The sequence below is a fragment of the Danio rerio genome, chromosome 19, assembly GCF_052040795.2.
Source record: "Danio rerio strain M-AB ecotype USA chromosome 19, GRCz13ab, whole genome shotgun sequence".
In the NCBI taxonomy this organism is placed as follows: Eukaryota; Metazoa; Chordata; class Actinopteri; order Cypriniformes; family Danionidae; genus Danio; species Danio rerio.
This window is the reverse complement of record NC_141039.2, coordinates 38,443,690-38,462,500: the sequence shown is the minus strand read 5'-3', so window position 1 is coordinate 38,462,500 and position 18,811 is coordinate 38,443,690. Positions and strand designations below refer to the sequence as shown.

The window sequence follows — 18,811 nt, the reverse complement described above, 5'->3', positions numbered from 1 at the left end:
AAGCCTTTAAATGGTACTTTAAGCTGTATAGAAGTGTCTTGAAAAATATAGTCAAATATCATTTACAATACAACAGTATACCAAAAGTGCAATTAATCTTTCTAAAAGTTAGAAGCATTATTTCTTATGCCTGAATATTTTAAACAGAATTAAATTATGTAAACACACATAAATTATAAATGTTTTGGTAACTTTATGGTTAAACATTGCAATAACTGCACAAATCATGAGTGTTTTCAAATGTATGGAGGTGCGGATCCACATGCAGTCCTTTAATAATGAGAGTAGTCAGACAGGCAATGGTCAAAACAGGAGCAAAACAGAAGCATAAAGGTAATTCAAAATACGTGGTCAGAATAAGGCAAAAGGTCAGGCTATAGGTGGTTTAGAACCAAAATGGTAAACAAAGCAAGGATCAAAACATGGCAAGACATGCAGTTACATGGGGTAAAACAAAACTCAGCAATGTTTGTTGCAAAGAGAGGTGTCTTTATAGTCAAGTTAATGATTCACTCATAAGCTTCAGCTTTTTAGGTGTCATCATCAGTCATCCGAAACAGTTGTGTAAGTGAACAGGTAAAATGGGATTTGTAGTTCTTTTAGTGGCAAATTTGTAGTTCTCCAGCAACCTGTATGGACTAGATGGCTGGTGATTGTGGCAGAAGAAAATAAGCAGGTCTCATTTATGACATCACTCTGAAAATCTTTATTTAACTTCTGCTCTTAAAGGTTAATAACTTAAATGTCTGCATGTACCAGCTTATTAGTGAAAGGCCATTACTCAAATGTTCATTATGACATTTTTGCAGATGTCAATCTACAAATTTCCTTTTGACTTGTATTTTTTTTTATATCTTTTCTCTTTCTGTCTCTCGCTTTCAGATCCTTCTGATATTAAACACAATCTAAGTGCTAATTTCCTGTCTGGCAACTCCAAATTGGCCATATCTCTTCTGGAACAAATGATTGTTATATAACTATAAAAGCTGTGAAAATGTACAAATTAACCCAGTGATTCCAATTACTTCCTTTTCCCATTGGTGTCATATACTTTAGAGATGATTGCTTCCTTTCTTTTTCTTCATCCCTTCCTACTATTACCTTTTTAAAAGGCACAGTTCACCCAAAAAATGAGCAATCAGTCATCATTTACACACCCGGGGACTGTTTTAATGTCGTTAGCCCTCATTTCTTTATTGTACAACATAATGATAAATGTCCTGCTTGGGCTTGTACATATAATAAGAGTAAATCGCCACTAGCATACATAAATAAATACAGAAAAATAAAGATGCCAGTGTATAAAAGAATTGTGCTACCAGATACAAGTGTTATATATCAAGTGTTCTGGGGTTTGGTGAAGACGAAAACAAAAACAAACCAAAAAAACAAACAAAACAAAAAGTCGCTGGACTTCGTGGAAAACAACTTCGTTCTGATTTAGTACAGCAGTTCGAAGGTGTGAGAAATTCAGATAAATGAAATTGCAACTGGTCATTTTAGGTGACAAAGTTTTAAGTATTCATCTTTCAAGTTGACTGTCAAGTTTTATTCTAGTTCAACTAAAAAAAAACTACAATGCTAACATTTTGGGTATTTCTAGATGTTGTGTTTCATGTTTTATTCATTTGAAGGGTAAATATCCAGTTTAAAATCTACAAACAATCAACATCAGGTTTTTCCTGATATAGCGTTCAATTTCATTTACAATTCCTTTTTTTTTTTTTTTTTTTTTTTACAAATCCTGTCAAATAGAACACTTTAAATAAATAGTATACATTTTTTTTAATTTTTTTTAATGTTATTAGTTTTTGTATTTTGTTTATTTTTTTACATTTTATTTAAAAGTTTTATTTTATTTAGTTATTTTATTAAATAAAAGTAAACATAACATTTCAGTTGTTTCTTACAAAATGCTCAGAAAACCTTTAATAAATAGTATGCATTGTATAGGATTATTTAATTTAATTTAATTTTATCTTATGTTATTTTATTATTATTTGATTTTAATGTTTTTTTTTAATTTATTTTATTTAGTCTTATTTTATCAAATAAAATCGAACATTATATTTCAGTTTGTTTCTCAAACAAATCCTAACAAAAATGCCCAGAAAACTATTAATAAATAGTATGCATTGTATAGGATTATTTAATTTAATTTAATTTTATCTTATGTTATTTTATTTTATTTTATTATTATTTTTTTAATTAGTTTTTATATTTTGCATTTAATTTTGGGCTTTGGCTTTCTCAAACAAATCGTAACACAAATGCCCAGAAAACGTAATAACTAGTATGCATTTTATAGGATAGTTTTATTTTATTTTATTTTTATTTAAATATTTACTATTATTTTAAGAGATAAAATGAACATGACCAAAAAAAATAAAAATAGGCTATGCAGCACTAGATTAACCTCTGGATAAGTAAACAATGACATTTTTGTGAATGATCCCGAATGTTTTTACTCAGTAGCTAACTACTGTAATATATGTCTCTATTGCTCTGCAGGTTGCATTTCCTGGTCTTCCACACAGAAGAGGTGCATGATGTTCTGCGCATCTGGGATGGGCCTCAGGACGGAGGTGTGCTTTTGAGAGAACTGAGTGGATCCACTCTTCCTCCAGACCTCCACAGCACCTTTAATTCTGTCAGTCTGCAGTTTACAACCGACTTCTTCACCAGCAAGCAGGGATTTGCTCTGCAGTTCTCAGGTATGTATTTTACTTTAGCTTCATTTACTCTCCTACACAGCAACACCAAATAGTCTGAATGATTCTATTGATAAAATCACAATGCTTCTAGATGGGTGAATAGTTCATTGCCTGTATATCGAGATGTGAAGTGCATGCTTCTAGTGTTGTTTTTGCATTGAATCAGTTTTGATTCATCAAGAAGCTTTTTGAAGTGGTTCAACGCATGGACATCTTTGTTATAAGGATTTTCTGTTGTTGTTGTTGTTGTTGTTGTTGTTGTTATTGTTATTATTATTATTATTATTATTATTATTATTATTATTATTATTATTATTATTATTATTAATATTATTATTATTATTATTATTATTATTATTATTATTATTATTATTATTATTAATATTATTATTATTATTATTATTAATATTATTAAGATTATTAAGATTATCAATGTTATTATTATAATTATTAATATTATTATATTTGTATTTATTTATTTATTTTAATTTGTTTCACAATCAATGCCAATGTGTATTTATATTTTGAAAAAAAACATTTTGCTTACCCAAGGTTTCTCAGTGGTGGTATCAGAAAAGAAAAATCATACAAGTTGCAAATTGTCAGTGAAAGCCAAAATATTTATAATAATTTTCTTTTTTTTTCAAAATAGAGTAAATAAACTGGGACCCGTTTTATACACTCAAAACAATATTTATCTTTACTGGTGAAACCACTCATTTAAAATGAGCTGAAACAACACAATTGTTGAGATTGTTTTGGGACCACTTAATAGTTTTATGTTCAATCCACTTCAATTAGTTAGGTCAACTTAACCGAACACAAGGTTTTACTCAATTGTCTGCAAGTTTTTTATAATTAAAGGTAAAATAATATTTAATATAACATAATCTATTTTATGCGACCCATGAAGGAGATGCGACCCCCTTAGATTTATTTTTTCTTTTTTTAAATATTTCCCAAATAATGTTTAACAAAGCAAGGACATTTTTACAGTATGCTTGATAATATTTTTTTCTTCTGGAGAAAGTCTTATGTGTTTTATTTTGGCTAAAATAACAGCAGTTTTAAATTTTTAAACACCATTTTAAGGTCTTAAATTTTAGCCCATTTAAGCATTTTTTCTGATAGTCTACAGAACAAACCATCATTACACAATGACTTGCCTGATTACCTTAACCTGCCTTGTTACCTAATTAACCTAGTTAATAGATGTGTCCTCAAAAATATCTAGTAAAATATCTGGTATATTAACATGTGGAAATACATAATATAAATGAATACTCTTTGGTCAAAATATTGAATCCTTCATTTGTTACACGTGTTCTACCTGCTTAATTACAAATAAGTATGCATAATTACATGTAACTGACCCTAAGCCTAACCTGCATTGTAACCCAACCCCACAGCAAGTACATGTAATTAATTTATATCACTAAGTAGTTAAATGAATAATTACACTGTAACAAGGACACCTTAAAATAAAGTGTAACCATGTTTTAATCCTGTGTGTTGAGTATTCCCCATTGACCTGTGATGAAATGGGCCAACCAGTTAGATTTCAGCTTTAGATCACATGTTTGGAGCTGCAGTAACACTAAAGAGTGAGACTGGTGGTGTTATTGTACAGAAAGTTGTTTTGAAAATCAGTGTAGACGCCGCAGAAAAGGGTTCTGGGGGAAAAAAAAGGATGTCAAGTGTTTAGCTTTGGTGTCTGAGAACAAAGATATTTGTGATAAAAGTCACAGCGACTACAAAAAAAAAAGAGGAAGAAGAAGTTTTGTGGCACAGAATTGCAGTGAAAATGTGACTCTGTGGCAAGCTTAATAGATTAATAAACATGATTTGTGTTTCTTGTGTAGTACCACACGTTATCTTCAATTACTGTTGGAAATTGTGCATTGCTTAAAGTCAAGTAGGTAAAAACAGGGTTGAAATTTATATTAAGATGATGTATTTACAGTTTATTCACACTATTAATCTAACAACTGAGTAAAATTTATTAAAACGTACTTACTTTAGGATTGGGGTTTGAATAGGGGTTATGTTTAGGGTTAGTTACATACAATTATGCATCATTCATTGTAATTGCTATAGTATATGGATTGTGTAGCTGCATCACTTTAAGTGAAAGTGTTACCAAAAACAAGTCAAAATACATATGTAAGGCACATAATGAGAAGATCAGGATGAGGGTCTTAGGGGGCAGGCTATTAAAAATGAATTGTTGTGCTCACATGAACATGAGTTTGCCATATGCGATCGGTTGTTTAGTGTAAAAGCACAGTTTGACTGACATTCAAGAGCCTTAAAGTATGTGTGAAGACAAAATTAAATTGTTTATTTTTCTAGCACACTATGTTATGTTTTAGATGAACAATTAAGATTAATAATTAGTAACAATTAATTAATTTGTTCGTTTGTTGTGGTAATCTTTAATCAAAGTCTGACCATTTGCTTCTGCATTTGGAGTGGCCGTTCTTCTCTGATGACATCACTTTTACAGCTTCAGTCACAATATGATTAACCACACCCCTCTTACCTTTAATCTGCTGAGGGAATGATGTGCAAAAAGAAAGCTCCGCCCCCTACTCAATATTCCATTTTAATTAGAGATTCTTCAACATACTGAAATAAAAAGTCTCTGCAACTTTTGGTTCATTCAGGCTTTAAAGCTCTGCTATGTAAATTTTTTACCTTAATGTAATCTCTCTAAATTCATGCAAGTTGTAGAATATCTTTTTTAACTAGATGACCAGTGCACTGAGTACAGACATAAACACAAGATGATGATGGTGAATGGGTGTGTTTCTTAAAATGTCGGGTCTTCTAGCATTACCAAGTTTTGTTGCCATGGTATTACCAAGCTTAGCAGCACCTACAGCACAAACACGACTCTGGGGTTTAAAAACCTTCCTAAACTTGAATGTAACCCAGAATAAATTATAATTTATTTATTAATAATTTTGGCCTGTTTGATGATTTAAAGTGGCTCAATCAAGTCAGTATTAAAGTTAAATATGTTTACTTCGCACATTCTCTTGTCAGGTTACAAAATTATTCACCTATTTTGTACATATGCCATTTTTGTGAGTAAGACACTTTTGTCCAAAGCGACTTACAAAAGAGGAGTTCAGCGATTCAACAAGAAGAGCCAATACACACAAGAAGTGCTAGTATTACAAAAATAAATGTTTGTGCTCAGAGAAATTAGTGCAATTTATAATAAGGAGGGTTTTTTTTGTTTGTTTTGAGTAGGAAATTTCTACAGGTGGTTTGTCAAGCCCACTCACTTCTTCCCTCATTTGGTTTTGTTTTACAGTGACGTCATAGTTTTTAAGAAGTTGCATATTTCCAAACCACACAGATATGTGTACGGATTAGCGGTGTAATGGCTCAGAACCCACAATCCAGAACACACGTGACCTGCGAATTATTAACTTTTTTGAACTTGTAGGTTAATCCAACATTATAACAATTGCAGTGAGATCGCCTCCCGCGTCATTCAAATCATGTGTATGAAAGCATATCGGCTTCCTTGTAAAATATAATTATGACAGAAAATGTTGTTGGGACCTAAATGCTTTCTTAGGTTAATAATTAAAGGTGCTTTCTGTCACTGTTTGTTTAGCCTGCATTCAGTGTAAAGCTGCACAATAAAACATTAAAACATTCTGATCTCAATTCAAACCCATGCAGCATGAATGATAAATGATAATGATTTGCATGTTATTTTATCATTCGAATTGCTGCATTCAAATCTGTGTTTGATCTAGAGAGTTTTTACACTTTTTCAATTAGTTACAAACAATTAAATGACACAGAAGTACTGGGAGAACAGTTTTTACCTTGACGCTGGTGAAAGCAATTACATTGTTGAACTAAGAGGTGGCGACAAACAACCATTAAAATTGTGTCACTGAATAGGTTTTTAAAAATGACACACCTATAATGAATCATGAAGTGTTATGTGTGAATTGTTGAATTATTAATGGAGAATAAACATGCTATCTTGTATAAGATTAGATTTCTATATTTAGCATTATCAGCAACAGTAGCAAAGATCATTTTTGATATTGAATATTTTCTTTTTTTAGACTGTGCTTTCTTGATTTTTATTTTTGTTAAAATTACAGGTTTTAAGTTGTTTTTGTTAAAACCAATGTATTTTTGCAGTAATATTTTGTGTAAAAGGAAAGCAATTGACATTTGTCTCTTCCCTTTTTTGCTAATTGGAAAAATGGTCCGATGCCTGACTCAAAAACCGTAGTGTGACCCAAACCGTGTGGTTTGTGATGCGTTTCACCACTAGTACGTATACATTTTGAGATTGTCCCACTCTAATTTGTTTACCTAAAAGTCAATTTCATGACACCAATACTGGCCCTGTCTTGTAGACAAAAGACCACAAACTAAGGTGGCCGGGAAGTGCAAAACAACATTACAACGTGTGAAACACTTTTACGAAGCTTGATACACAATTACATTGTAAAAGTGATTTTACCAAGGACGAAACACATTTACATTAAAAAAAAAAAAAAAAAAACAAGACGTAAAACACTGTTACTAGTCCCAAAACAAATTTACAATGACAGATTCTTTACGGAAAGGGAATGTGCCACACACTGGAAGTGACGCGTTGAAAGGTGTTGTTGTCGTTGGTGGTGAGTGCGGTCAATTGGTGTTGTGGAGTACATGGCATAAATAAAATTTATGTTGGCTGAACATGGACTGTGGTCAAGGGTTGTTTTGCCTGTTTTGTGGTAAACACATGAGCAGCTTAATGCAGTTTTGCTTTACGTGTGGTCATTTTTTGGAGTAGGACGCGGACCACATGGAAACACCAGACATACTGCATCAATGTGTTCACTATTTTAATGAGGGTCACTCTTACGCTGTAATCGTGGACATGATGTCAAGTCTACAAGGTGTAAACATCTGCTTGAGGATTCTTAAAAGTAAACTGAAAGAAGCTGGTGTTATGGTTTAACTGGTGACACTTTCCAGATATAAACTATTCACATTGCAGATTGGCAGATTTGTCACTTTTTCACAGCAATAAAATAAACCCATACCAAATAAATATTTGTGGTGTCAGTGTCATTGTAAACATGCTTGATTTTAATATGTGTGTGGCAGAAAAAATTATAACCAGAATTAATGTAAATAAATAACTACAAGTGGCATGTCATCAACGGGATTCGAACCCAAGTCAAAAAGTTCAGCACGAGTATCAATCGACCTAACTGAGTTATACAGGACCACACGTTAAGGTCAGTTTTAATATCTTTGTGTATAGTGTGCTTTGGTTGTGGATTTGTGTTAACTTGTTTCCATGTACTCACGTTTACATGTTTCTATATACTCTCATGCTGATATTTTCTTAGAATATTTCCAAATGAAAACGATGTTTCCTTGCAGTTGGTCCATCACTTGCGGTGTTTGGTACATTCCCTTTCCGTAAGTTTTGGGACTGTTAAAAGTGTTTTGCGTCTTGTTTATTTTTTTTCTACAATGTAAATTTGTTTTGGTAAAATATTTTTTTCCTATATAATTGTGTCTTATGATAGGTTAAAATGTTTTCCAAAACATAGATTTGTCTTGAGCTTTGTAAAAGTGTTTCACACTTTGTAATGTTGTTTTGCACTTCCCGGCCACCGTAACAAACACTATTCAACTTTAGCAGATTGAGCTAAATTCGTTAGCTTGTTGACGGGGCCTTAGAGAAGACAAACTCACCATTTTGGTTCAGTTAACTAGTATGATACTTGTCCCACTCTTCCTCTATTGTAATTGAATGGCTGTATAAAATGTGACAGTGATGAGATATTTTAAGTGCTGGGCAACCCAAAAAAAAGAATCAGCGCCACAGCAGACACTCTATGGCCCATCAAGCTGCTGACGTTTTGAAATACTCGGGAATCCCTTAGAAAATCGTACTGAATAGAACAAAATTATCCACCTTTCAGAGTGTATTACTTTCGTTGTGCATCTTGGTGTGTCCATCCAGCAGCATCCTTAAACTCTGGAGAAAAGTTTTAATAAAAAGCTTGCTGGTTGGAGACTCCAGATTGACAACTGTGAATCACCATATCTTAGAGCTTCTCCTACAGCACCACCCCGCAGCTCGGCCCATCAGCCACCTCTCCGCTGACAATAAATCAAACCTGTAAAGCCCAGGTTTATGTACTTCAGTCTGCTGTCAGCCGGTAACCATGGGTAACCGTCTCCGCCCACCCTCCATCAGCCGTCACTCCAACCACAGTGTCCTGATTTCTTCATGATACCTCAAGAGACCCCAAAATTGCATTAAAGGATTTACATAAAAAGTCAAAAAGGAATAATATGACATTATGCATCAGCGCCATGTTATTTCGGTTCCAAAAACCACACATTTTACTTTTAAAACAGCCAATCTGGGTTAAAGCATCTCTGAGAGAGTATGCACATGCCTCGATAAATAAATGAGTGTGTGTGTGTGTGGAAACATGAGACTAGAGCTGTGCTTTGGGTGCTCAGAAGTGCCAGAGTACACCTATTTTTTTCTTTTTCTTTTTTGTACTTATTTCTTTCTTTCTTTCTTTCTTTTTTTGTAAGCATACTTAAGAGAATATATATTTCAAAATCATTTGTCACACTCATAAGTAATTGACTTTGCTTACTTTACATACTTTGTTTCTTGACTTAAAAATTGTGTGGATACAATTTGTTTCCATGCAATTTTCAGTTTATTAGTTTAAGTTATAGAGTGCTATTTTTCATATTATCTAGAATTATAGATAGTAGACCCTCCAGCGTACTCTCTAGAAAGAAATGCATTTAAAGCATAAGCATTTGACACTGCAAAGCTAAAATTGCACAATATCTCTGCATTCGACAGAGCATTTAAGGACACAGATTACCTCACATGTGCTTATTTATTTTTTCAGTCCCTGACTGAAACACTCATCAGTGTGGGTGTCTATCCAAGCTGCTGTGTCCAAGCGATATACTAAACTGTATGCATATATATATATATATATATATATATATATATATATATATATATATATATATATATATATATATATATATATATATATATATATATATATATATATATATATATATATATATATATATATATATATATATATATATATATATATATATATATATATATATATATATATATATATATCCAGGCCTAATATCAGATGGCCAGTAAGTGATTAATTTTTAATAAATTGTTAAAATATTGGTGTCTTTGGTGCAGCAAGTCCAGAGACTGTTGTGTATGCCATGATTTTGTATAAAATTCACTTCACTAAAAAGGGGTAATAAACGAATATTTTCTCAATTCAAATGAGTGGCGGCTTGGACCCGGAAACAGTATTTTATGCATCACGATTAACAAGCGGATTACCTACAATAATCATAGAACTTATTTATCAGATGTAAAAATGTATGTTTTGTCATCTGGAGGTTGCATTCAAAACTATTTGAGGACACATGATAAAAAAAAAAATACTCTGGAGGAAAGCAATGTGACGTTTATTTTGGATGAACTCAACTAAATTATGTTTAATTTTAGATAAATCAATAATAAATTAATAACAGCAATTACCTTGTTTATCATGAAGATTTGCAAGGTATATATTAAATGGGTTAGAAAATGTCATTAAAATGCAGAATTAGTCAGACCCTAGTCAGTTAGTTAGTCAGTTTTTCACAATATTGTTTGTGATTTTTTTGCGATAAAAATTACTAATTTTGTGGTGCTAAAAATATATATAGATATAATATTTATCCATCTGTCATCATTGATCCAATCTTCATTATTGTAAGTTGCTTGCTTTTTTGTCTGTTCCATTGCTCCATTTGTTAGATGTTTGCTCCCACTTTCTTTTGCAGTCTGAAGCATGTCAAATGCACAAAATGCCTTTCGCACCACAGGATGCCTAACCACATCTTTGCATTGACTTCTCATGTAAATCACTTGCGCTTCATCCACGTCTGCTTACTGTGAGGGCGCAGGTTAGATGTCATTTTTCAAGAGACACTCAAATACATCACGTGTGCTATGTATGCAACGTCTATGTCACGTAAAGCAATTAATTGCAAACTAAAAGAAATCTAATTTCATTACATGGTTTGGAATTGGATGTTTTACAAGATTATTTATTTTTTTGTGATTATTTTTATTTAGATTAAAAATTTTGTGACTTTTTGTTGATTTTGCATTTGATTCAGCAATCGCAAAATTTTGAAAGCTAGTGGGTCTGATTATTTAATTGAATTTGAGTAATTTTAATAAATTGTCACTCAATTCAGTGACTGTTTTTGGAAGCTTTTAAATAATGTCCTTGACAATGGAGTCAAATTAAGTCAATGGAACCTGTTGATTACAATGTTGGTGACTTAATATTTCTATTTCTCCAGTTTCAACAGCTACTTCCTGTAACGATCCTGGCATTCCAACAAACGGCACTCGAATAGGAGACAGCAGAGAGCCAGGGGATCATGTGCTGTTCCAGTGTGATCCCGGATACCTCCTACAGGGGGCAACCAAGATCACCTGCACAGAGATCAACAACCGCTTCTTCTGGCAGCCTGATCCGCCCACCTGTTCTGGTATGACTTTGCCAAAACGAGAAATGGAAACTCACTCATCCTCAACCAGTACTTGCGCTGTGATCCCTCGCTCTTAATACAGTCATTATCCACCTTATTTTTAGCATTAAGAGCAGCCATTATTATTTGGATTCCAGTTTGAAGCTACTCAATGTTACTCATGTTGCAGATTAATATTAATTATACAGTATTTAGAATAGTTCTCGTAGATTTTGACTGATCGTGGCCTATTAATTATACATATTTTTTTCACATGCACTGGAAATAAAGTGGTTCCTCCTTGCTGAAAAAAAAGCATGTGCTGCTATGGTACGTTTTGATACTGGTTTGCTGGTCTTGCTGGTTTCAATGCTGGTCTTGCTGGTTTTGCTGGTCTCGATGCTAGTCTTGCTGGTCTCAGTGCTGGTCTTGCTGGTCTCTATGCTGGTCTTGTTGGTATCAGTGCTGGTCTTAGTGCTGGTCCTGAACAGCATTAAGACCAGCAAGACCTGTATCGAGACCAGCAAAACCAGCATTGAGACCAGCATTGAAACCAGCCAGACCAGTATATCAGAATCAAAACATACCTTACCAGCACATGCTGTTTTTTTTTCAGCAGGGCTGAGATATAAGGTGGATATTCCAATTCAATAGTTTTACATTAAAAAAGAAACAACTATTAAGACATATCAAGCAAGCAAACTAAGTGTAAAACTGTATATTACATGGTATAAATCTTACTTCATCATACTAAATCATATTATTAGCATTTTATTAGCATGTTAGCATTTGAATATTGCTGTTATTTTATTACTTTGATTTGCTTTTATACTTCTGTTGTCTTTGTTTTATAGATTGTTTGGATAAAAGTGTCTGCCAAATGATTGAATGTAGATGCATGTTGACAGCTAGGATTTGGCTAATGACTAATGAAGCTAATAGTATACAGTCTGATGTTAGTATACAATCTAGGTATACAGTCTATATTGTACAGACCAGGGCTTCTCACCCTTTTTTCACTTTGGGGCCCACTTCTGATCAGTTTTTGAAGGCCCACCTTATATAATATAGAAATACCATAGAGCTTGCACTCGATACTCCTGTATGTGTGCACACATGTTACAAAACACTCAAAGGACATTAATTTGGACAACTATGCGAATATATTAAATAGTTTACAAAAAAATACACAAAGAGAGACTTTCACTTCCCGCAGAGTTATGTGTACTAGTTGCATACTAGGGTCTGTAAATTGAGTCTATAGGTCTATATTGTACAGAGTTGTGCAGTCTAAATTGTCTAGTATACAGTCAATATTGATTTGGCTAATGGTGCTAATGCTAGTTGCATCATTAGTAGCATAGTATACAGTCTAGGTTGTGACAAATTAAATACAGAAATATTAGCTGGATATTTAATTTCAATAGTTTCATAGTAAAAAAAGACACAACATTTAAGGCAGATCAAACAAGCAATAAACTTTGTGTAATAAAATGACACTAGCTGTGTCTCATTTCAGGTGAGTCCTTTGAAGTCCACACAGGCCGAACTGAGTGTTTTGAAATGGGACAATCTAGCCTACAGAGGACAGATCTTGTCACCTTTGCTTAATATATTATATGGATAAAAGTGCATGCCATATGATTGAATGCTAAATGCATATCGGCCGCTATGATTTGGCTTATGATGCTAATGCTAGTATACAGGCTTGGTTGTGGCATAAATAAGCTAGAGAAGACAACAACAGACTTTAAAATCTCATGCAGGAAAACATTTATGAGCAAACTAGCTTCAATAGACTCAAGGTTGCAATTCAAGTCAGTGTTCAAGGCCCATTTCACCAATTTTTATTGCATCTAAATGAAATACAAAGGATACACAATATTTTAAAATCATGCACAGAAAGTCTAAGAACGTAAAAGCATTCACCAGATTACTGACCATATGAGAAGGTTCAGTTTATTACGAGATGATGAATCAGGAGTGCTTGCAATATAGGAAAACATCATTATTGTTATAAATATTTCCTCTGCCCTTGGCGAATATACCATTAATTATCTTTGTCCTGCCATATTCATCATATTACTTCCCTGAAGTGGGTTTTGTGGACACAAGGGGCAGCAGTATTTGGTTTGCTTTTGAAACCATAACTATTATGAGCTGGATTTCATATTTCTTTTCACTTTCCTTTATATTGCAGCTCCATGTGGAGGGAATCTGACAGGTCCCAGTGGGCTGATCCTGTCTCCCGAATACCCAGAGCCATATCCACACGGCAGAGAATGTGACTGGACAGTAACAGTGACGCTGGACCACATCATATCTCTCAATTTTAATCAGTAAGACTGCTTTTTTATGACATAATTTAGATAATATACTCTACTGAATAGTTCAGATCTTAACAGGACAATTATCTAGTTTATGTATTGGGGAAAAAGTGTGTATTTAGAACAATATGTATTAATTATTTTTAAAGGAGCTTTGCCCCCAAACCTCACCCCTAAACCCAACCATCTTTCAAGTATGAGCTAAAATGCACAAATGAGATCAAATTCAACGAAATGTTGTTACTTTTCGCTCACATAGAAATCGGCGAGAGCGTCAAAGTAGTCGTTTATTCATTCTCCAGGAGAATCGGAAGCGATATGCGGCACGGAGAGTTGAAATTAAGTTAACTTCATGGTAATGAGCTATGACGCAGTTCGACAGCAACCAATCGGAATGTTGAAATCCAACGCTTGAGAGAATTCCTGTCCTGTGAACTTTGGTTTTGATCAAAGTTGTTCCCAAGGGTTTGATTATTGCGGTTGCCGGATTTTCAATTTTTTTTATGCTTTCTTACAGTGAGATGCATTTGAAATCAGAAGTTTACATACACTGTATAAAAAGGCACAACACCATTTAAGTCAGATGTTAATGTGACTAAACTTTTTCTCTTTTAGGTAAATTAGGATTATCTTTTTTTTTCTTTTATGCTTAATAGCAGAATAATGAGAGACATTTTTTAGGAGATTGTTATAACTTTTCTTGAAAGTCAAGTTTACATACAATAAGATTATTATGCCTCTGAAAAAGCTCAGATGATGATGTCAAGGTTTTGAAAGTTTCTGATTGGCTAATTGACAACATTTGAGTTAATTGGAGGCACAACTGTAGAACAGTATTTAAGAAAAACCTCAAACACACGGCTTCCTTGTGTGACAACATTGGAAAATCAACAAGCCAGAATCAACAAAAAAAAAAGCCAGATTGCAATTTGCTAAATTACACTGGGAAAAGAGACATTTTTGGAGACATGCCCTGTGGTCTGATGGAACTAAGATTGAACTGTTTGGCCATAATGACCAGTGTTACATTTGGAGGACAGAGGGGAAAGCTTACAAGCCTAGGAACACCATCCCAACTGTGAAGTATGGGGACGGCAGCATCATGTTGTGGGGCTGTTTTGCTTGCAGGAGGGACTGGTCCATTTCACAGCATAGATGTTATCATGAAGAAAGAACATTGTGTAGAAATACTGAAGCAACATCACAGACATCAGCCAGGAAATTAAAACTTGGCCACAAATGGGTCTTCCAAACATACCATGACCCTAAGCATACTGCCAAGTTAGTTAAAATGTGCTTTGAGGACAACAGAGTGAATGCTTTGGAGTGGCCATCACAAAGCCCTGATCTCAAACCTATAGAAAATTTGTGGGCAGAGTTGAAAAAGCTTGCGCGAGCAAGACAGCCTACAAATCTGACTCATTCCCTCAATTCCTTCAAACTATTGTGAGAAGCTTGTGGAAGGATACCTAAAACATTTGACCAAAGTTATAAAGTTTAAATGCAAAGCTAAAAAAAAAAAAAACAAGGAAATGTATTTAAACGTTTGAGTGTCTAGAAATTACTAAACAATTCTGTCATTATTCTGGCATTTAGCAAATGTAAATCATTTAGGTAATCCTAACGGACCTACGATAGTAAACGTTTAGTATGATTTACCATCAGACATTTTTTTTTAAATGTTCCTTTTTTTAGAGTGTATGTAAACGTCTGGTTTTAACTGTACATTGAAAAAGTTACTGGCGAGTTGATGTGCATTAATGTTATATATATATATATATATATATATATATATATATATATATATATATATATATATATATATATATATATATATATATATATATATATATAGTTTTTGTTCTTAAAAAAAGGTGAATCTCATGGTAACTATAACAACAATACAAAACAGGATTGTTGCTTTGTATATTTTATACATACTGTATGGAAACTAATTGGATAAGTGGTGCAAAGCCACACCACATGCAACAACTTAATCTTTCATAGTTAAATGAATTTGATAAGAAGCTTGTTTTTATATGGGAATGTAACTAATTTGTTGATATGCTGCATGATATGGCATAATACAAGATTTAAATACAAGATCAATGTAGAGAATGTTGATGCTCTCATCGGCATTAAGGTAGACAGCGTTGTCATCAGGGCGGCCAGAGTGAACTTTGATGCTCTCGCCGCCTTCAGTGTGGACACACAGATTTTCAAAACAGTTAAAGCACTACATTTTTTTTTTCAGCTCTACACTGACAAAATGATTCATTTAATATCCTCTTTTAAAGGTAAGTGGTTGGACGCAATTTATATGGGCTGAATTGAAACAAACAAATTCAATTTACTAATTTAATTTGTTTGTTTAAATTCAGCCCATATGAATTATTTGCAACCATTTACCTAAAAAAAAAGTATATCCAATGAACATTTGTTTTTTCCAGTGTATGCTGAAATATGGTTATATAACTACTGCAAAAATATGATTCAGTACCATTCAGTACCAAAAACATTATTAAACTAAATTCTAGCTTTTTGCCCAACATGATTGACTTTTACTTCTGTTTTTGTTTGTTTGTCAGTTCAGTAATTAAAATTAAGCAATGTTGTTTTTATGTGTTGTGTTTATCTGTTTTATCTATTGTAGAAAGCCTTTTTTATCTTAAATCTTTTTGTTTTATTTGAGCTTTATTTCAATTGTTAAAAAATTAGTTTTTAACACTTTTTAACAATCATATCATACCTGATTCTTCCTCCCATTAGCTTTAGCCTGGAGCCGAGCTATGACTTCCTGCACATCTATGATGGTCCTGATTCTCTCAGTCCACTGCTGGGCAGCTTCTATGGCACAGATGTCCCTGATCGCATTGAGAGCAGCTCAAACACACTCTTCCTGGCCTTCCGCAGCGATGCTTCACTCAGCAGCAATGGATTTGTCCTACAGTACACTGGTACATTCAATTCATCTTTATTTGTATAGCGTTTTTCATAAAACATATCATTTCAACTCAGCTTTTATAGAAAGAAAGCATGATTGTTCTTTACAATTAAAGTTAAGTAGATATCATAGATTACTGTGTCTGTTGTAAATCATACATTTTTGGGATTAAACAATCAGGACTGTATGAAGTGATTATTACAACCTGTGATCATAATTACAATGCAATGACAATGTCATTTACACTTGACATCATATAAGTGGTCATATGCAAAGCTGCTTTTTATATCATTAAGCAAGGATAAACATTGATTTCCTTTAATATGGCTGTAGTACCAAGTCATGTGAGGCATTCAGTTAAAGTTTGGCTGGTGTGAATTTAGTCATTCTGTCTGAACCTTAATGAATCATTTAAGCAAAAGCTGATGACCCAAACACATTGTCCAGATTTTGTGTTTCAAGATATTTGTGATTGTGTGTTTTTTTAAACAACTATAGTACTCCTTTTCCCTCATAAATCTTATCCAAAGTCTTTTGTTTAGATTTTTGACTGTTGTAGCTGTGAAAAAAACAACATTATTCAGTATCTGTATATGGAACTACATTGTGGCCAAAACTTGCCTAGATTTACTTGTGTTTATCTGACAATAACTGCAACACCTTAGAACAGGGGATTCCAAACTCAGTCCTGGAGGGCCAGTGTCTTGCAGATTTTAGCTCCAACTTGCCTCAACACACCTGCAAGGATGTTTCTAGACAGCTTAGTAAGAGCTTTATTAGCTAGCCCTGGTGTGTCTGATTGGGGTTGGAACTAGGGATGTGGCGATAACCAATTTTACTATTGACCGCAATTTAATTTGTCACAGTTAATTTATTGTAAAGGCTTCTCAACAGTGTGTTTCTGCACGGAACAAAACTGCAGCAACTAAACAAAGTTTGTACACCAAGAGTAATAACCACGCACACTGGACTAACTATGACAGAGGCTATTAACTAAAGCAAGCTTGTGCAAGTTTCGGTATTTCTAATGGAGATACGAGCAAGCGCCGCAACACGCTCACGACTTTCAGGCACACCGAGTTGTGATGACAGGGAACTTATGTGACCACGGGAATTGCAAATGGCTAAAGTTTTAGGAAGAAACAATGGAAAGTACACAGATTTGCAAACCCATTTAAAGTTACAAATAATGGCATTGATGAGAGTGATCATGTGGCGAATGCCAGCTGAGATCAACCAAGTGTTTTTGGAGAGAGTGCTGAAAGACTCAAGCTTGTTTCACACTGCAAGCAGAAGCAGTGCATCAGCACGAGGCTTGAGCTTCGTTGAAGCAGCAGTGGCACGATAGTTTTGCCACTAGGTCTATTTTTGCCGGTGTATTGATAATGTCCAAAACACATTTAATGAGCAATTTTATCTAATAAATGCATCGATAATATTCACTGATTTTTATATATTCAATTAAATTAACTTAAACGATTAGAACAGCAAAAAATATTTATTTGGACCTGAACTACAAAACGAAATTTAAAACTATTTTAAACTAGTTTTAAACTAGTGGGGTTTTGAATAAATGCAATAAATGCAAATACTCGAGATAACTGTGAAACCGTGATTATTTCTTAGATTATAATCGTACAACCAAACTTTATAATTGTTGCATCACTAGTTGTACCTAAACTTTGCAGGACACCGGCCCTCCAGGACTGAGTTTGGACACCCCTGCCTTAGAACATTCATCAGCCAATCAGAATCAAGCATTAGACAGCACTGTAGTATAGAATGTGATGTAAGACTGCATAAAAACACAAGTGCTAAACTTTTTAAAGTTGCTTTGTAGGTAAGTGGCGATATTTTATTAATAAAATGAACCTTAATAAGTAGTCAGTGAAGAGAAACATCACAAAATAGACAGCAGCTGCGCCCATACTTTCATACTATATAGCATGCTAAAAACAGTATGCGAGCCAAGTAGTATGTCCAAATTTACATGCTGGGTCCCAATTCACATACGTATACATTCTAAAAGTTTGTACTTTTTTATGAAGGAAATGTATTTACCTTAGAGTGTGTAACAGAAGAGTATGCATGCTTTGGGACATACTACTTTAACAGGTCGGTATGTTGCTTAGTTACGTCACCTGTCAATCATCTCGCGAGTCTTTCGTGTAGAGAAATCTCCTCAGCTCTTTGAGTAATTATGCATTCAGAATGTAATGTCCAGACATATCTTG

General features: G+C 33.7%; 1 protein-coding gene across 2 annotated transcripts in view; it reads left to right on the top strand.

Annotated features, from left to right (window-relative positions):
• Positions 1–18,811, top strand: part of csmd2 (CUB and Sushi multiple domains 2) — a 543,176-nt gene that overhangs the window by 345,781 nt on the left and 178,584 nt on the right. For both annotated transcript variants that reach the window (XM_087295937.2, XM_087295938.2), the window contains exons 26-29: positions 2,512–2,714; positions 11,136–11,327; positions 13,507–13,645; positions 16,403–16,590. In XM_087295937.2, the coding sequence (XP_087152063.2) occupies positions 2,512–2,714; positions 11,136–11,327; positions 13,507–13,645; positions 16,403–16,590 (722 nt within the window). The remainder of the gene's footprint in view (positions 1–2,511; positions 2,715–11,135; positions 11,328–13,506; positions 13,646–16,402; positions 16,591–18,811) is intronic.